At 46.2% G+C, this 18,430-nt stretch overlaps 1 protein-coding gene across 1 annotated transcript; it reads right to left on the minus strand.

Moving 5' to 3' along the window:
• Positions 1 to 438: 438 nt before the first annotated feature.
• Positions 439 to 10,023, minus strand: PLA2G1B (phospholipase A2 group IB). The gene is made up of 4 exons (XM_007448183.1): positions 9,904 to 10,023; positions 5,977 to 6,136; positions 5,350 to 5,477; positions 439 to 648 (listed from the first exon to the last, which is right to left on the minus strand). Exons 1-4 carry the CDS (start codon positions 9,935 to 9,937, stop codon positions 527 to 529), a joined length of 444 nt encoding a protein of 147 aa, XP_007448245.1. The 5' UTR covers positions 9,938 to 10,023; the 3' UTR covers positions 439 to 526.
• Between the last annotated feature and the right edge of the window lie 8,407 nt (positions 10,024 to 18,430).

An 18,430-nucleotide genomic window follows, 5' to 3' on the forward strand; every position in this document is an offset into this window, starting at 1 on the left:
CACAATTACTGAGCCCACGTGCCACAACTACTGAAGCCCACGTGCCTAGAGCCCATGCTCCACAACAAGAGAAGCCACCACAATGAGAGGCCCGTGCACTGCAACACAGAGTAGCCCCTGCTCACTGCAACTAGAGAATGCCCGTGCGCAGCAACGAAGACCCAACACAGCCATAAATAAATAAATAAATAAATAAATAAATAAATAAATAAATAAATAAATAATCTTATAGGGCTGTCCAGGGAATTTAGAGACACACAGTTCTGGCACAGAGTAAATTATCAGTGGTTGTTAATCATTATTAAAGTCTCATGGTACTTCCTAGAAATATCCCTCTAATTCAACTTCCAAGGCTAGAAGGAATGATGCTCACAAAGGACCAGGAAGTGATTTAGTTGTGTTTAGTAGATGGAGAATAAAAGAATCTCCAAATGGGAGGCCTTTCAACAAGGTACTTTATTGGAGGGCATGGTGCAAGGTGAAAGCCATGGGGCAGGTAGGGAATCACAATTTCCTGGGATGATACTCAGTCCTTACAGTACTTGCTGTCCAGGTTCTTGTGCTTCTTGTTGTACGGGACCTTTGAGAAGCAGGTGGCAGCAGCGCGGTCACAGTTGCAGATGAAGGCCTCACAGGCATCGTTTTTGCCTGGAAAAGGGCAAGAACAGAGGACTGAGCCAAGGCGGTTCATGCTTTGTACAATCCAGGGGCAGAAAGAATTAACTGAAATGATCTGGTGGCCATTCCACTGGTGCGAATTTAGGGTTGACAGATAAAGCAAATAAAAATACTGGAATTTCAGATCAACAATGAATGTAATATTTGGGACACAGACTAAAAAAATCATTTCTTGTCTATCTGAAAATCAAATTTAACTGGGCAGCCTGTTTTATCTGGTGATTCTAGGTGTGATAGCTGCTTTTTGGAAAGTTCTGTCTATTTCACACCTCTTAATGTACTCACTGCTTTTAAAACCCATATAACCACAGAACTCTGATAACATAGGCAAGCAATTGCAAACCATATGGAAAATACTATGACATATACTCAAGGCAGCAAAGTATTGTACATTTCAACTTAGTGAAGTTTCATAAGCCAATTTCTCTAAAGTGCATATTTTAAAAATTACAGAATGTCCTTAAAATACAATATTATATAGACATTTAAAATAATTATGTCTATATGTGGAAATGTTTCCAAGATATTTTATTAAAGGGAAAGAATACATAGTATATGCCAAAAAAATTTGAAGGGCAATACATCTAACTGGATATCTTGGGTTTTAGGATTATAGGTGCCTTCTTCTTTCCATGACGTACATTAGTGTAGAATTTGAAATTACATTACTTTGACCTTGTTTACTTTTGTAAACAAAAGAAACAACAAAAATAATATTTAAAATACATTTCATGGAAATAAAAACCAAAATAAACAAATGGGACCTAATGAAACTTAAAAGCTTTTGCACAGCAAAGGAAACCATAAACAAGACAAAAAGACAACGCTCAGAATGGGAGAAAATATTTGCAAACAAAGCAACTGACAAAGGATTAATCTCCAAAATATACAAGCAGCACATGCAGCTCAATATCAAAAAAACAAACAACCCAATCCAAAAATGGGCAGAAGACCTAAATAGACATTTCTCCACAGAAGATATACAGATTGCCAACAAACACATGAAAGGATGCTCAACATCACTAATCATTAGAGAAATGCAAATCAAAACTACAATGAGGTATCACCTCACACCAGTCAGAATGCCCATCATCAAAAAATCTACAAACAATAAATGCTGGAGAGGGTGTAGAGAAAAGGGAACCCTCCTGCACTGTTGGTGGGAATGTAAATTGATACAGCCACTATGGAGAACAGTATGAAGGTTCCTTAAAAAACTAAAAATAAAACTACCATGTGACCCAGAAATCCCATTACTGGGCATATACCCTGAGAAAACCATAATTCAAAAAGAGACATGTACCACAATGTTCATTGCAGCACTATTTACAATAGCCAGGTCATGGAAGCAACCTAAGTGTCCACTGACAGATGAATGGATAAAGAAGATGTGGCACATATATACAGTGGAATATTACTCAGCCATAAAAAGAAAGAAAATTGAGTTATTTGTAGTGAGGTGGATGGACCTAGAGTCTGCCATACAGAGTGAAGTCACTCAGAAAGAGAAAAACAAATACCATATGCTACCATATGCTAACACATATATATGGAATCTAAAAAAAAAAAAAAAAGGACTTGAGGACACAGGGAGGGGGAAGGGTAAGCTGGGATGAAGTGAGAGAGTGGCATGGACATATATACACTATCAAATGTAAAACAGAGAGCTAGTGGGAAGCAGCTGCAAAGCACAGGAAGATCAACTCAGTGCTTTGTGACCACCTAGAGGGGTGGGATAGGGAGGGTAGGAGGGAGATGCAAGAGGGAGGGGATATGGGGATATATGTATACATATAGCTGATTCACTTTGTTATACAGCAGAAACTAACACAACATTGTAAAGCAATTATACCCCAAAAAAGATGTTAAAAAATGCAAAAAAATAAAATAAATTTCAGCTTTATTATCCATAATTTAATTATGTATATCTGCTTACCTTCAATAATCTTATTAAGGTTTTGTTTCTCTCTGCTCCTTCCTCTTAAAACTCATGAATGTTTTCCTCACCCACTCCATTAAAGCATAAATTAGTGCTTAACGAGATTATGAAGTGTGCATAATGAAATAATTATTTAGTGAGTTATTGTTTTTTTCTTTTAATTTTTTTATTGAAGTATAGTTGATTTACAATGTTGTGTTAGCTGAATCACAGCAAAAGTGATTGTTATACATGTATGTATTCTTTTTCAGATTATTTTCCATTATAGGTTATTACAAGATATTGAATATAGTTCCCTGTGCTATACAGTAGGTCCTTGTTGTCTATTTTACATATAATAGTGTGTATGTAGCAAGTTATTGTTAATCATGTGAATAAACATCTTCTGCTGCAGGCTTCTTGACCTGCTTTTGTGGGGAGAAGGCAGTTGCAGTTAAAAATAATTATTTGCAAAAATGTGTGTGGGGTGTGTGTGTGTTTCTCCTGGGGAGAATGTCTATAGGTTTCAGCAAATTCGTAAAGGGGTCCAGAATCCATAGAAAGAAACTCTTGCTGATCAAGTTGCAGTGCAAAAATATGATTTCCCATATATTTGGCTTTCTGAAGTGGAGCACAACCAAAATCTCTGTTACCAGGAGACTGTGTAAGCAAATTAAGCTATTTTATGCAGTAATGAAAGAAGTAACAATGAAGACTATGAAACAATATGGAAACATGGCCATAACATGGTGATAAGGGGGGCTTCCCTGGTGGCGCAGTGGTTGAGATCCCGCCTGCCGATGCAGGGGACACGGGTTCGTGCCCCGGTCCAGGAAGATCCCACATGCCACGGAGTGGCTGGGCCCGTGAGCCATGGCCGCTGGGCCTGCACGTCCGGAGCCTGTGCTCCGCAAGGGGAGAGGCCACAACAGTGAGAGGGCCGCATACCGCAAAAACAAAAAAACAAAAAAAACAAAACAAAAAAACATGGTGATAAGGGAGAAAACGCAGAATGCAAGATTGTATCTAGACTGTGCATTCATCAAACATTTACATCCAGCAGGATGCCAGGCTCTGCTCTAGATTCTGGGGATACAGCAATGAAGAAAACAGACAACAATCCCTGTCCCTGTGAATCCTACTTTCTATTGGAGAGATAGCAAATGAAGAAATAACATAAATATATCAGCCATTCAGAAATTCTGTGGAGAAAATAAAGAAAAAGGATAATGCTGGAGAGATGGAGGGAGTGTGTTTGCAATTTAAAAGAACACGTTGAGGGAATTCCCTGGCTGTCCAGTAGTTAGAACCCCGAGCTTCCATTGCAGGGGGCCTGGGTTCGAACCCTGGTCGGGCATGGCGCCCGGCCAAAAAACAAATAAAAGAACATGTTGAGGGAAGACCTCACTGAGAAAACAACATCTAAAGAAAGATCTAGAAAGAGGGAGTGACTCAATCAGATATCTGGTGGGAAGTGTTTCATGCAGAAGAAGCAAATGACTTGTGACGGGCACATGCCTAGCCAGGTTACAGGACATAAACCTTATTCCAAAGATAAGGGTGAAAAGGAACACAGAGGAACCATTTATTTCTTAGGATGATGAGATGCCAGGTAATTTTTTTCTTGGCACTTGGGGAGTTGGATTATGGTTATCCCAGTGTTGTTGGTACGTTTTTTAAAAAGTGTGATGTATCTGTGAGTGCAAAATGAAGGGCAATGAAAATTCAGAATGCTGGTCTCGCACAACAATACCCTACACCTCTCCGAATTGTCTGCTTTTCAGAACCACCTTCATGAAGGGATACCTTTCACCATGAGCGCTGCATAACTTAGTGGTTAAGACCAGAGCCTTTAAAATCAGAAGCAACTGAGTTCAAATGCTGGCCCTACCTCTCATAAGTTGTGTGATTTGGGGCAAGTGACTATTTTTGAGCCTCAGCTTCCTAAACTGTAAAATGGGCTTAATGAAACCTATCTCATATACACACCTTGCCTAGTACCTGGCATGCGATGAGAACCTGATACGTTCTAATTCTTAACTCTTTTTATGAAACAATGAAGTAGTATGGCATGGCAGTGAAAAGCAGAGGTTTTGGAGTCATATAGACCTATGTGCAAAAACCAAACACTGGGGCTTCCCTGGTGGTGCAGTGGTTAAGAATCCGCCTGCCAATGCAGGGGACACGGGTTCGAGCCCTGGTCCAGGAAGATGCCACATGCCGCAGAGCAACTAAGCCCATGCGCCACAAGTACTGAGCCTGCTCTCTAGAGCCCGGGAGCCACAATTACTGAGCCCACGTGCCACAACTACTGAGCCTGCGCGGTACAACTACTGAAGCCCGCGTGCCTAGAGCCTGTGCTCTGCAACAAGAGAAGCCACTGCAATGAGAAGCCCGCGCACCACAACGAAGAGTAGTGCCCACTTACCGCAACTAGAGAAAGCCTGCACACAGCAACGAAGACCCGATGCAGCCAAAAATAAATAAATAAATTTTTAAAAATTATGTAAAAAACAAAACACTACCATTTATGGACTGTGTGCCCTTGGGCAATTAGCTCAGCCTTCTGAGCCTCAGTTTCCTCATCTGCAAAATGGGGATAATATATAGTACCTATCACATAGGGTTGTTTCGAGGATTAAAGGAGACACTGCCCGGCACCAAGAAAATGATCAATCAGTGGTGACTATCATTACAATTATTTCTCCCCATGCCTACTGAGGGCCTTTGAGCCAACAAGGGGGTAAACCTACTGTTGCAGGTGATCTCAGTGTTAGAACACGAGTATGAGTAGCTTTCGGTGTAGGGATTGTCCAGGAGGAATGTACAGCTGCCTAGTTCCTCGGCTTTTCTGTAGCAGTTGTCGTGTGTCTGGCAGCACCTGGAGAGGGGGAGGGACAGAGCTGAGGCAGGAGCAGGGGTAGGGCAGCAGGTCCGCCTGAACCTGCCCCCTCGGGAACAGGTGGGGATGTTTTAGCTGACCTGCTCTGAGAGGTACTGGTCCTACGGCTTGAAAAAATTAAGTCCTTTTCTCATGTTTACTGAAGGCGATTTTAAAATGGTTTCAGGAATACAGTACAAGCCTATATTCTGAAGATGCAGTGAGGGTTTCACCACTTCAGAAGATTGAACCCTTGCAGTGATGTTTTGTGTTGCAAAGTTCTGCCACTAGAGGGCAGCAGCACCCACTACTTTACATCCCTGACCTTCCGCTTTCCATCCCCGATAGGGAGCATTGGATTCAGGCTTTTCTTGTTTGTATAAGAGGTGAACGTGTGTTATCTTCAGCAAATAGGCGAATCTCCTTTCTGTGCCTCGTGAGATCTTTGGCTTGTGCCCTCCCCCCATCCCAGGGATACTCTCCCGGCAGATCAACTCACTTGTCCAGTTCATCCACAGGGGTCCCCGATCCACCCAGGCCACAATAGCAGCCGTAGTTGTTGAAATCGTGCAAGGGGTGACTGCTGGGGATCTTGCACTTGATCATGCCGCGGAACTGCCATAATGCCCGCGGGCTGATGCCGCTCTGGGCAGCGCCCACTGCAGGAAGACACAGAGTTCGAATACGTCCTGGTTGGCTGCCGGCGCCCCAGGGACCCCACTGCCTGCTTGCTCTCTCAGACCCCGCGCCGTCCCCGTGACCCCGGCCAGCTGCCTACCCTGCAAAGAGCTGGATACAGGAACCTGGTAAAGTGAATAGGAATTTTCTTAACAGCTCACAAAACATAAAACTCACCATTTTAACCAAAGTGTACAATTCAGTGGTTTTAAACATTCACAGAGTTGTGCAACCATCCCTAATAATTCCAGAACATTTTCATCACCCCCAAAAGAATACCCAGTATCCATTAACAATCGCTTCCCTTTCCCCCCTCCCTTCTGGCCACCACTAATCTGCTTTCAGTTTCAATGGATTTCCCTATGCTGAACGCTTTGTATAAATGGAATCATACAATATATGGCCTTTTGTGACTGGCTTCTTTCACTTCACATAACGATTTGAGGTTCATCCTTGTTATAACATGTATCAGTACTTCATTCCATTTTATGGCTGAATAATGTTCCACTGTATAGATAGACCACTTTTTTTTTAGCCATTCATCACTTGATGGACATTTGGGTTGTTTCTACTTTTTGGCTATTATGTTTATTTATTTTTGGCCACGCCATGCAGCTTTTGGGATCTTAGCTCCCCAACCAGGGATCGAACCCATGCCCCCAGCATTGGAAGCATAGAGTCTTAACCACTGGACTGCCAGGGAGGTCCTTGGCTATTATGAATAATGCTGCTATGAACATTTGTGTACTAGTTTTTGTGTGAACATATGATAGTTTAAAACTATCCCTGTTATTTATCCAGCAAATATTTATTGAGCACCTACTATGTGCTAGTCACTGTCCTGGGAGCTGGAGATACATCATTGAGCAAATAAAAAAATCTATAACTCATTGAGTTTATGAGTTGGGGAGAAAAACAATAAGCAATAAAAGTAATAAATAAGGAAATCGGATATTGTTTTAGAAGGTGGAAAAATTGGTGTAGGGCAGGGGAATCTAAACGGAGGGTTGGGTAGGGGAATGACAGGGTTGGGGGGGCAGGAATGTAAGGAATAGTGAGAGGCCTGTGTGGCCTCTGTTCTCAACAGGAAACAGGATAACCTCTTTTCTCCTCCGGGACCCATGCACCTCCTCTTCCCTCTGCCCAGCACACTGGTCAGCTCACTTTTCAAAAGGCTGGAACATCTTGGTTTAAATGCTACCTCTTCAAAGAGGCACTTTGACCACCCAAGCTCAGTGACTCCTCTGCTACCACTTTTCTTCATGTTCTTTATAGTACCTTGAACAATCTGTATCCCTCTATTTAATGCCTCCCTCTCATAGGATCATAAACTCAAGGACAGACCTCATGGATTTTATTCCCCAGGGCCTGACACAAAGGAAGCACTCAATAAATATATGAAGAGTTACATGAATGAAATAATCAATATGTGATTTATTTAAAGTAATTATTTATTTATTTACTTATTTATTTGGCTTAGTTTTTCTGCAGCATGTGGGATCTTCCTGGACCAGAGCTCAAACCCATGTCCCCTGCATTGGCAGGCAGATTCTTAACCACTGCACCACCAGAGAAGTCCCAATATGTGAATTTTTAAAAGTGCCTGGCACATAGTAGATACTCAATAATTATCTATTAAGTAAGTTTTCAAAGTCAGCCTCTAGCTGAGTGTTTGCCCAAATCAAGCACAAGGCTTGGAACAGCCGACTTGGAAGCAGGATCTCCTTACCTCCTGTGTAGAGCCCTACCTGTGAGATTTGGTGCCCTAAAGAGAAGATGGCGCTAAATGATTTGGGGATACTGTCCAATCGGCCATCAGTGTCATCTCTTTGCCCCATACCAGGCGCTTCCTGTGCTTGATCTGCTGTGGACACTGTAGCTGCTCCATGTGCTTAAGGTCCAGGGTGAAGGAAGGGCAGCAGCTTGTCGTTCTCCCCCAAGAGCAGCCTCCACGGTGGCAGCCCACAGAGGCTGTGTCCAGGAGCAGAGCCTGGAGCCTGCTCAGTCGGGAGTGGCCTGGCTACCTTGGCCCATCTCCAGACCCCCGCTTCTACTTCCCTCCACTTTCTTTCTCTCTGATCCAGCCAGCTCTGCTCTTTGCAGAGGCCAGACCTGCACAAAGCTACTGCTCCTGTGTGTGCGCGGGTGTGCGTGCTCCTTGGACGGGGAGCATGGCTCATTCATCTCTGAGTCCCCAGTCTCAACCCTGAGCCTCATGCCTTGGAGGCTGTGATACCATAGATGTTGAGTGAATGAATGAACAATGGCTGAATGGGGTGGGATTTGAATTCTAGTGAATTCTGATTCTATTAGTTCATTCAGTAAATAGTGCAAACAGCACTATTCCTGCTCCCATGGAGCCCATGCTTAGGTGTGGGTGTGGGATAAAGAAAGAAATGAATCAACAACAGACACACTGCAGGCAAAGACAGGTGCTGAGAAGACCTAATACCGAGGCCATATGGTAGGCGGAAAGGAGAGGGGGCTCTCTTAGCTTGGATGGAAGGGGTAAGCCTTTCTGAGATGGGTCATCTGAGTTCAGACCTGAAGGTTGAAAGGGTGCCAGCTGCGGGGGGGATTTGAGGGGAGAAGTCCCAATATGTGAATTTTTAAAAGTGCCTGGCACATAGTAGATACTCAATAATTATCTATTAAGTAAGTTTTCAAAGTCAGCCTCTAGCTGAGTGTTTGCCCAAATCAAGCACAAGGCTTGGAACAGCCGACTTGGAAGCAGGATCTCCTTACCTCCTGTGTAGAGCCCTACCTGTGAGATTTGGTGCCCTAAAGAGAAGATGGCGCTAAATGATTTGGGGATACTGTCCAATCGGCCATCAGTGTCATCTCTTTGCCCCATACCAGGCGCTTCCTGTGCTTGATCTGCTGTGGACACTGTAGCTGCTCCATGTGCTTAAGGTCCAGGGTGAAGGAAGGGCAGCAGCTTGTCGTTCTCCCCCAAGAGCAGCCTCCACGGTGGCAGCCCACAGAGGCTGTGTCCAGGAGCAGAGCCTGGAGCCTGCTCAGTCGGGAGTGGCCTGGCTACCTTGGCCCATCTCCAGACCCCCGCTTCTACTTCCCTCCACTTTCTTTCTCTCTGATCCAGCCAGCTCTGCTCTTTGCAGAGGCCAGACCTGCACAAAGCTACTGCTCCTGTGTGTGCGCGGGTGTGCGTGCTCCTTGGACGGGGAGCATGGCTCATTCATCTCTGAGTCCCCAGTCTCAACCCTGAGCCTCATGCCTTGGAGGCTGTGATACCATAGATGTTGAGTGAATGAATGAACAATGGCTGAATGGGGTGGGATTTGAATTCTAGTGAATTCTGATTCTATTAGTTCATTCAGTAAATAGTGCAAACAGCACTATTCCTGCTCCCATGGAGCCCATGCTTAGGTGTGGGTGTGGGATAAAGAAAGAAATGAATCAACAACAGACACACTGCAGGCAAAGACAGGTGCTGAGAAGACCTAATACCGAGGCCATATGGTAGGCGGAAAGGAGAGGGGGCTCTCTTAGCTTGGATGGAAGGGGTAAGCCTTTCTGAGATGGGTCATCTGAGTTCAGACCTGAAGGTTGAAAGGGTGCCAGCTGCGGGGGGGATTTGAGGGGACCCCAATATGGGACCTCTTAAGCCCCACGCTGAGCCCCACCTGAAAAAGACTCCAGGTCTGGCCAGCCTTGTGACCTGTGGCCCCCATTGCAGAGGAGAGATATCTCAGCTCAGGAAGGGGTGGAGCTGGGGGGACTCGCCTACCTGTGAGCAGAGCAGCCAACACGAGAAGTTTCATCCTGTTGTCAGTTGGTGCCCAAGAGACTGATGTCACTATGGCCTCCCTTCTTATAGCTGCCCCACCACCCCAAGATAAGACCGTAGTGTTTGCTTTGCTCCCTGTTGACTCTGGGTTGGCCTTGAGTCTGTCTGTTGCAGAAATAATCCTGAACAACAAGCAAGCCCTGGCAGCTGGGGGGCACTGGAAGTAGTGTACATATTTGTCATCAGTGCTTTTGAACAAAAGGGATTATTTCTGGATGTGCACATCTTGGAATCTTGACCCTCACACCCACCCCTTTGCACTCAGCCCAGCTTCATCATTTGTGTGTGTGTGTGTGAGTATGGGTGTGTGTGTGTGGCAAAGCTGTCAACCCCGTTGAACAACTGGGAGAAGGGGGATGGGAAGGAAGTGATGGTTGCCTCCATGTCCTCTCATGTGCTTGAATCTGGGCTGTGGGTCTTGTTGAATGGTTCCCATCAATTATGCACTTTGCTGATGAGGAAACAGGTTCAGAGAGGTGAAGCAACTTGCCTCAGGTCACACAGCTAGCAAATGGCAAAGCAGGGGCTCAAACTTAGGTATGTCTGATTCTAAGGCACACACTTAATTTTTTCCCCACTACATCAATAGCACTCCCCTCTCCCCATTCCCCACAGTGGGCTTGTAAGAAAACCCTGGGCTTTGGAATTCTAAAGGCTTGGATCTGACTTGTAGAATAAAAAGGGTTTTAGAATTGTCGTATCAAAGGTCTAAATAACATTTTTAGGTGAAATTCACATTGTAAGACTTTATTATTATTTATTTATATAGTTATTTATTATAATATTAACCATTTTATTTTAAAATTTTATTTATTTATTTGGCACGTGGGATCTTAGTTCTCCGACCAGGAATCGAACCTGCGTCCTCTGCAGTGGGAGCGCAGAGGGAGTCATAACCACAGGACTGCCAGGGAAGTCCTCCATTTTATTTTTAAAGTGAACAATTCAGTGCCATGTAGTACATTCACAGAGTTCTGCAACGACCATCTCTACCTAACTCTAGTAGATTTTCATTCTCCCCAAAGGAAACCCTGTCCTCATTAGCAGTCACCTTCCCCCAGCCCTCAGCAACCACTAATCTGCCTTCTGTCTCTATAGATTTACCTATTCTGGATATTTCACATAATATACAATATTTTATAATTGGTTTACTTGGTGCTCTCCCATTTGGTTCTTATGTGATCTCTGCAACAACCCTGTGAGTTACGGAGACCCTATTGTTTTATTTTCATTTATTTGTCTATTCATTTACTTATTTTTCTTGAGCAGAGAATTCCCTCATGCTCTCCTGCCACCTGCCCCCACCCTGCCACAGCCTCACCTATAGTTTCACCTGTTATTAATATCTTACATTAGTATGGTACTTTGCTATGATTAGTGAACCAATATTGATATATTATCATTATCAAAAATAATGATAATAAACTGAGGTCCATAGCTTATTCAGATTTCCTTAGGTTTTTTTAAATATAAATTTATTTTATTTATTTTTACTTTTGGCTGTGTTGGGTCTTCATTGCTGCATGCGGGCTTTCTCTAGTTGCGGTGAGCAGGGCTACTCTTCCTTGCGGTGTGCAGGCTCCTCATTGGGGTGGCTTCTCTTGTTGCGGAGCACAGGCTCTAGGCACGCAGGCTTCAATAGATGTGGCACGCAGGCTCAGTAGTTGGGGCTTGCAGGCTCTAGAGCACAGGCTCAGTAGTTGTGGCGCACGGGCATAGTTGCTCCATGGCATGTGGGATCTTCCTGGACCAGGGCTCGAACACCTGTCCCCTGCATTGGCAGGCAGATTCTTAACCACTGCGCCACCAGGGAAGCCCAATTTCCTTAGTTTTTACCACATGTTCTTGTTCTGTTCCAGGATCCAATCCAAGATAGCACATTATATTAAGTTGTCTCCTTAGGCCCCTCTGGGCCATGGCAACTTCTCAGACTGCCTGCTGTTGAGGACCTGGGGAGTTTGGAGGGCTACTGGTCAGGTGTATCATAGGATGGCCCTCTATTGGAATTTGTCTGATGTTTTTCTCATGATAAGACTGGGGATTGGTTAATGGGTTTGGGGAAGGAAGATCACAGAGGTAAAGTGTCATTTTCATCTAATGGCTGTGTTAGGTTTGATCATCTCTTGTCTTGGGATGCATCTTGGGCACTTTCCAGATGAGGACACTTTCCAGATGAGAACTGCTAGATGAGGTTCAGCCTGGGGTGGAGCTGGAAATGGCCATGCCAAGACTTGAACCCACACCTGCCTCTTCCCACTGAGCCACTTCCCTCCACCTTGGGCGAGGTTATGTTAGGTTATGTCGTGTGTGAGTCAGAGCAGAATCGGTAATTCTGACCCCACGATTCCAGCTCTCTGTACTTTTTCCTTGAGCGTGCGCTAGAGCCAAGAAAGAAGAAATCCATCTGGAAGGGCTTCCCTGTTTCATCCCAAATCCAGGAGCCCCAGGAAAGTCCTTCAGCTAATGCGGTAACACTGAAACAACATTTAGTAAGCAGATGGGGGAAGCTAAGGCCCAGAAAGGGGAAGTGATTTGCTTGGGCCTGACTCAGACCCTATTTGACCCAGGGTTCATGCTACCCGTCTCTTCATACTTGCCTGTAGACATTCTACAACTGTCCAATATGGTAGCCATTAGCCACAAGTAGCTATTTAAATTCATTAGTATCAGATAATATTGAAAATCAGTTTCTCGGTCCCACCAGCCACATTTCCAGTGTTCAATAGCTACATGTAGCCAGGGGCTGCTGTTTTGGACAGTGCAAATATAGAATGTCTCCGTCATCACAGAAGGTTCTATTGGACAACGCTGCTCAGGATAGCATAGCACCTGTCCCAGTGCCGGCCCAGAGGTGTGGGGAGGAGGACTGTGAGAGCTTCTGGAGAAAGAACAGGGTTAGCTTGGGACCCAACATCAGTCTGACAAATGGCTCTGCCTCTTCAGCCCCCAGAATGAGTGAAGGCTGCCCAAGGAAAGGGGAGGCATGGCCAGCAAAATGCTAAGTTCCTCTTATGTGGGGTTCTTTGGGGTGAGAACAAAACAGAGGAACAGGCACTGCTCCTGTTGGGAGTGGTCTGAGGAAGGAGGAATAGCTGGTGCTACAAAGTCCTCTAAGGCTAATAGTATTAACTAACATTTACTGACCGCTAACTAGTCCAGGTCGCATGCTAAGAACCTTGCATAGACCTCTGAGGTAGGTCCAGTGACAAACTCCACTTTACAGAGATGATGGAGGCTCAGAGAGGTTAAGTGACTGCCCCAATATCACACAGCAGGACCAAGATATGAGTTGGATCTGCTGCTTATGATACCACAATATCACCCCATGAGAGGGAATTGTAGTAGCAGGTGGGAGTGCCAAAGGCCCCTGGAGCAGAAGGAGGTTTAGTACTGCCTGCTTCTCTCCTTCTCTCCCCCTCTCCCAGCCAGCTAGAGGCCTTCCACAAGGGCAGGCTGGACAAATTCCCATGTGCGATTTATGCCCGGGCTTAGGCAAAGCACCTGGTGGGAGAGGGGTCAGGCCACTACTGGAACCCTCTCCCCCTGGAAAGAGATGTGCTAAATGTTACAGTCCAAACCTCTGCAAGAGACACAGAGGTGGCAGAGGAATGGACCTGGCAGGTCACTGAGTAGCCCACCAGGCTGCTATACTCTGTACCGTGACCCACTGCTGTCCCATGCACAGGTGTGTACGGTACATCTTCTCCCAGTCTGGGAAAAACACACTCTCCAGTGGAAAGAAGCTAAGTATAGCTTCTTGACTCCTTCAGGTGACAACATACCCACACTCCAGCAAGGTCACACCTGCTCAGCCCCTGGAACACGGCTCCTGCTTCCCCAAAGCAGCTACCAGCTACCATTTGCTGAGTGCGTCTATGTGCTCGGCCCTGTGCTAAGAGTGCCATGTTGTTTTTCAGCCTAACAACCATCTTCTGGCATAGTTATTGTTGTCATAATCTTCCCCTTTTTACAGATGATGAAACAGTTTCAGAGAGCTTGAGTAATTTACTCAGTCACACAGCTGGAAAGTGGTGGAGATAGGATTTGAACCTACGTGTTCCTGACTCTTAGTCCGGCACTGAGCCCAGTATGTGGCTGTTGGGAGGTTCCCAGAAGGCTTTAGGTAACACTGGTCTGGGTTCAATTTGGCTGGAGTCACCCTAAGGGGCTTATTCTCATCCCTCCTCTTATCACACCATCTCTGTCTCCAGTTGCATCTGAGCTCAGCTGAGAATATTTCTCAAACTGAGCACAACCACCGAGGAAACTGACCTTCAGAGTCCAGGTCTTCAGAAACCCAGGAACTCTCCCCAATACTCCCTCTCCTCACCCCTTTCCCCATCCAGTCCCACCCCAAGTCCAGCTCTCAAGCCACACCCTTCTTCCAACTTCCAACACCCTGGTCCTTGCCCCAGCATCTCTTGCCCAGATGGTTGCAGCAGTCTCCTTAGTGTCTCTCTGCTCCCCTCCACAATCTCAAATCCCTATTGTATAGGCTAATGACCTTTTCAAATGCAAACCTGATTACATCATGTCATCACTCTCCCACCCCATTGCCTAAAACCCTTCACACCTTCCCAGCTGCTCTTATATAAGAAACAAAAGCAGCCTAGAGGCCCAGTCTGCTCTGCCCCTACCTACCTCCTGGCCTGTAGTGGGGTGGGATACCCTCTTCTCTAGACGCAATGGACCTTCTCTCAGCTCCTTGATTGACGTCCTCATGCTTCCTCCCATTTCAAAGCTTTTGCCCCTGCTGGTCTCTCCTCCTGGTATGCTCCTCCGCCCCCTCCCGCCCCCAACCTTGCCTAGTTAATTCTTACTCTTCTTTCAGATCTCAGCAGAACTTGACGCCCTGCTACAAACCCAAATGAAGTCATTGCCTTCAGGTGACTAATCGTTCTGTTTTTCTTCCAGGGATGGAAGGGTTCTTGGGATACAGCACTTCCTGTTTTCAAACCAGAAAAGTCCCCAGTAAAGTAGGACAAGTTGGTCACCCTCTCAGTGCCTAAGAGTGACTTGTGCACAGTAGACACTAAGGGAACCGCAGTGTGTGAACCGCAGCTGTCAGTCCCACTCGGGAGGGGGCGGCCATTGCTGAGCCCCAATTATGCATTTCCAGGCACCTGGGGCAGCCTGGGATTAATAGCAGCTACCGTTTACCAACCAGTTACTTTGTGCCTTGCCTGGTGTTGGATCCTGTCAGCCCTCCCCGTTTAATTAACAACCACCCCAGATACTCTTATGGTTCTCTTTTTAAATTTTTTGAAGTGAAATTCCCATAACATAAAAATAACCATTTAAAAGTGAGCAATTGGGACCTCCCTGGTGGTGCAGTGGTTAAGAATCCACCTGCCAACGCAGGGGACACAGGTTCAAGCCCTACTCCAGGAAGATACCACATGCCGCGGAGTAACTAAGCCGGTGCGCCACAACTACTGAGCCTGCGCTCTAGAGCCCGCGAGCCACACCTGTTGAAGTCCGCGTGCCTAGAGTCCCGTGCTCTGTAACAAGAGAAGCCACCGCAATGAGAAGCCCGCGCACCGCAACGAAGAGTAGCCCCCGCTTGCCGCAACTAGAGAAAGCCCGCGGGCAGCAACGAAGAGCCAACCCAGCCAAAAATAAATTAATTAATGGGCTTCCCTGGTGGCGCAGTGCTTGAGGGTCCGCCTGCCAATGCAGGGGACACGGGTTCGTGCCCCGGTCCGGGAAGATCCCACACGGGTTCGTGCCCCGGTCCGGGAAGATCCCACATGCCGCGGAGCGGCTGGGCGTGTGAGCCATGGCTGCTGAGCCTGCGCGTTCGGAGCCTGTGCTCCGCGGCGAGAGAGGCTACAACAGTAAGAGGCCCGCGTACCGCAAAATAAATAAATAAATAAAATTAATTAATAGTTTTTTTAAAAATGAGCCATTCAGTGGCTTTTAGCACATCCACAATGTCATGCCACCACCGCCTCTAGTTCCAAAATATTTCCATCACCCCAGAGGAAATCCCTTAACCATTAAGCATTTACTCCCCATTGCCTCCCTCCCTCCAGCCCCAACAAATCTGTTTTCTAACTCTGTGGCTCCTCGATATTTCATATAAATGGAATCTTATAATACGTGGCCTTTTATGTCTGGCTTCTTTATCATTCCCTTTAATAGATGAGGAACTTGAGGCTCAGAGAGGCAGAGGAAGCTCAGAGAAGGGGAGGAGCCAGGTGTTGGAAACCCCACATCTAACCATTTGGCGATACCAACCTCCACCTGAGCTGCTTTTCCCACCTTACCCTCTTAGGATTCTCCGAGTTAAAGGCAAACCAGAGCAAGGGGTCCGATGCCAAGCTTAAAAAATAAGTGGTAAAATGTACATAACAAAATTTACCATTTTTTTACAGCCCCTCACCCATTTGCTACTTTTCAGTGTACAATCAGTGGCATTAATTATATTCACAATGTTGTGCACTACCTATTTGTAAAACATTTTCATTATCCCAAACAGAAACTCTGTAACCACTAAGGAATAACTCCCTACTCCCATTCTGTCTCTATGAATTTGCCAATTCTCGGTACCTCAGATGTGTGGAATCATACAGTATTTGTCCTTTTGTGTCTGGCTTCTTTCCCTTAGCATAATTCTTCAAGGTTCATCCATGTTGTAGCATGTATCAGTACTTCATTCCTTTTCATGGCTGAATAATATTCCACTGTATGGAAAGACCATGTTTATCCATTTCATCTGTTGATGGATACTTAGATTGTTTTCCACCTTTTGGCTATTGTGAATAATGCTGCTATGAACATTGGTGTACAAGTATCTGAGTCCCTGCTTTCAATTCCTTTGGGTGTATACCCAGGAGTGGAATTGTTGGATCGTAATTCAGTGTTTAGCTTTTTGAAGAACCACCAAACTATCTTCCATAGTAGCTGTGCCTACTAGCAAGGCACAGGGGTTCCAATTTATATTTATATATTCCTACTAGCAAGGCGCAGGGGTTCCAATTTCTCCACATCCTCACCAACATTTGTTTTTTTCTGTTTTTTTGGTGATGGCCATCCTAATGGGTGTGAAGTGGTATCTCAGCATCAACACTAAGCTTATGAGGCTGATGAAGTTGGAGATGGGAGCTGGGTCGAGTGGAAAGTGAAGATGATTCCAGGAGGAAAATAGGAGAAGTTAAGGGAAAACAGGGTATCGTTGGGATACCTAGACCTGAACGCACAGAGAGATGCAAGACACTCACAAGCTCAGGCCCGTTTTCAAATAATTTATTAGGAATTTAAAACTGAAAATAAAACCTGGAAAAAGAAGTTACAGATGTGGAGAGAAGAGACACCGGAGGGTGGTAACTTGCTGGCTTCGAAACACCGTGTAACATCTTTTAAAAAAATTTCCCAAACAAATCAGAAAACGGAATTCCAGGGCCCTGAGCCCATGGATGGGCCCAGTGGGGTGGGGGAATCACAGAAAGGGGAGGAGAGGGAAGCTAAGTCTCTTATGACTCAGCTCAAATGTGTAGAAAATTAAAAATAAAAACCAATAAAATGCAGCTTCTCTTTTATTAGGAAACATTTAAAAAAACAACGAAAAAAAAAACAAAAAAACACAAACAGCCGCGCATCTCGGTAACAAAGATTATTGCTTTGTGTTCTCAGGGCTAATAGGTTAAGCACCTCACACAGACAATTAACTCTCCAAAGGGGGTTTTCACAGGCAGGGACTATAATGCGGAAGGGAGCTTAGGACCCCAGCCTCAGACCTGGGGGAGAGGACACAGAGAGGGGGGACGACGGCAGCGGGGGGCCTCAGCCCTGCCACGCCAGCCTGGTCACTCGCTGTTCATGAAGAGTCACAACCTGAGCCTCCTTTTCCTTTGAAGGGGGCTCGGGGGGCTCGGGGCAGCCAAGGGGCTCTGGCCACGGGACCATCCTGGTGGGGAACTTCAGTGAGAGAATTTGGGGGTTCCCTGAGAAGCCCTTTGCTTTCCCCTGGGGTCCGCCCCTTCCCAAAGTGCCCCCCCGCCCGATGCCCACTTACGGAGGGGCTCAGGGCAGAAACCATGAAGGCCCGACTAGGTAGGGGGCAGGGGGAGAACTTTGGAGAGTTAATTCCTTTCCAGCAGTGGCTCCAGGTGAGCCCTTCTCTTCCCTCGTTCCCACACTGGGTTTTCGGGGTGAGCCGCCCTCACTCTAGCTATGCACAAATACAAAAGCCTTCTCGGGAGTCCTAGGGGGGCGCGGCAAGGAGAGCGGGGTGCAGACCCGACAGGGGAGGGGAGAACCGGGGGCGGTGGGGGGCAACTGGCTAATCCAAAATAAATAAAAGCGGGCAGGGCAGGTCAGGGGAGGCTGGGGAAGAGGGGGAGGTTAGTAGGGGAGCCAGACGATGGATGTCCGGCGGGGGCGGGCAGCAGGGCAGGGGCCGGGCCGGAGGGTGGGTGGGTGGGGGCAGGCAGACGCGTCCGAGTCGCTGCGGGGGGGGGGAAGG

The sequence above is a fragment of the Lipotes vexillifer genome, unplaced genomic scaffold (genome assembly GCF_000442215.2).
Source record: "Lipotes vexillifer unplaced genomic scaffold, Lipotes_vexillifer_v1.1 scaffold236, whole genome shotgun sequence".
Classification (NCBI taxonomy): domain Eukaryota; kingdom Metazoa; phylum Chordata; class Mammalia; order Artiodactyla; family Lipotidae; genus Lipotes; species Lipotes vexillifer.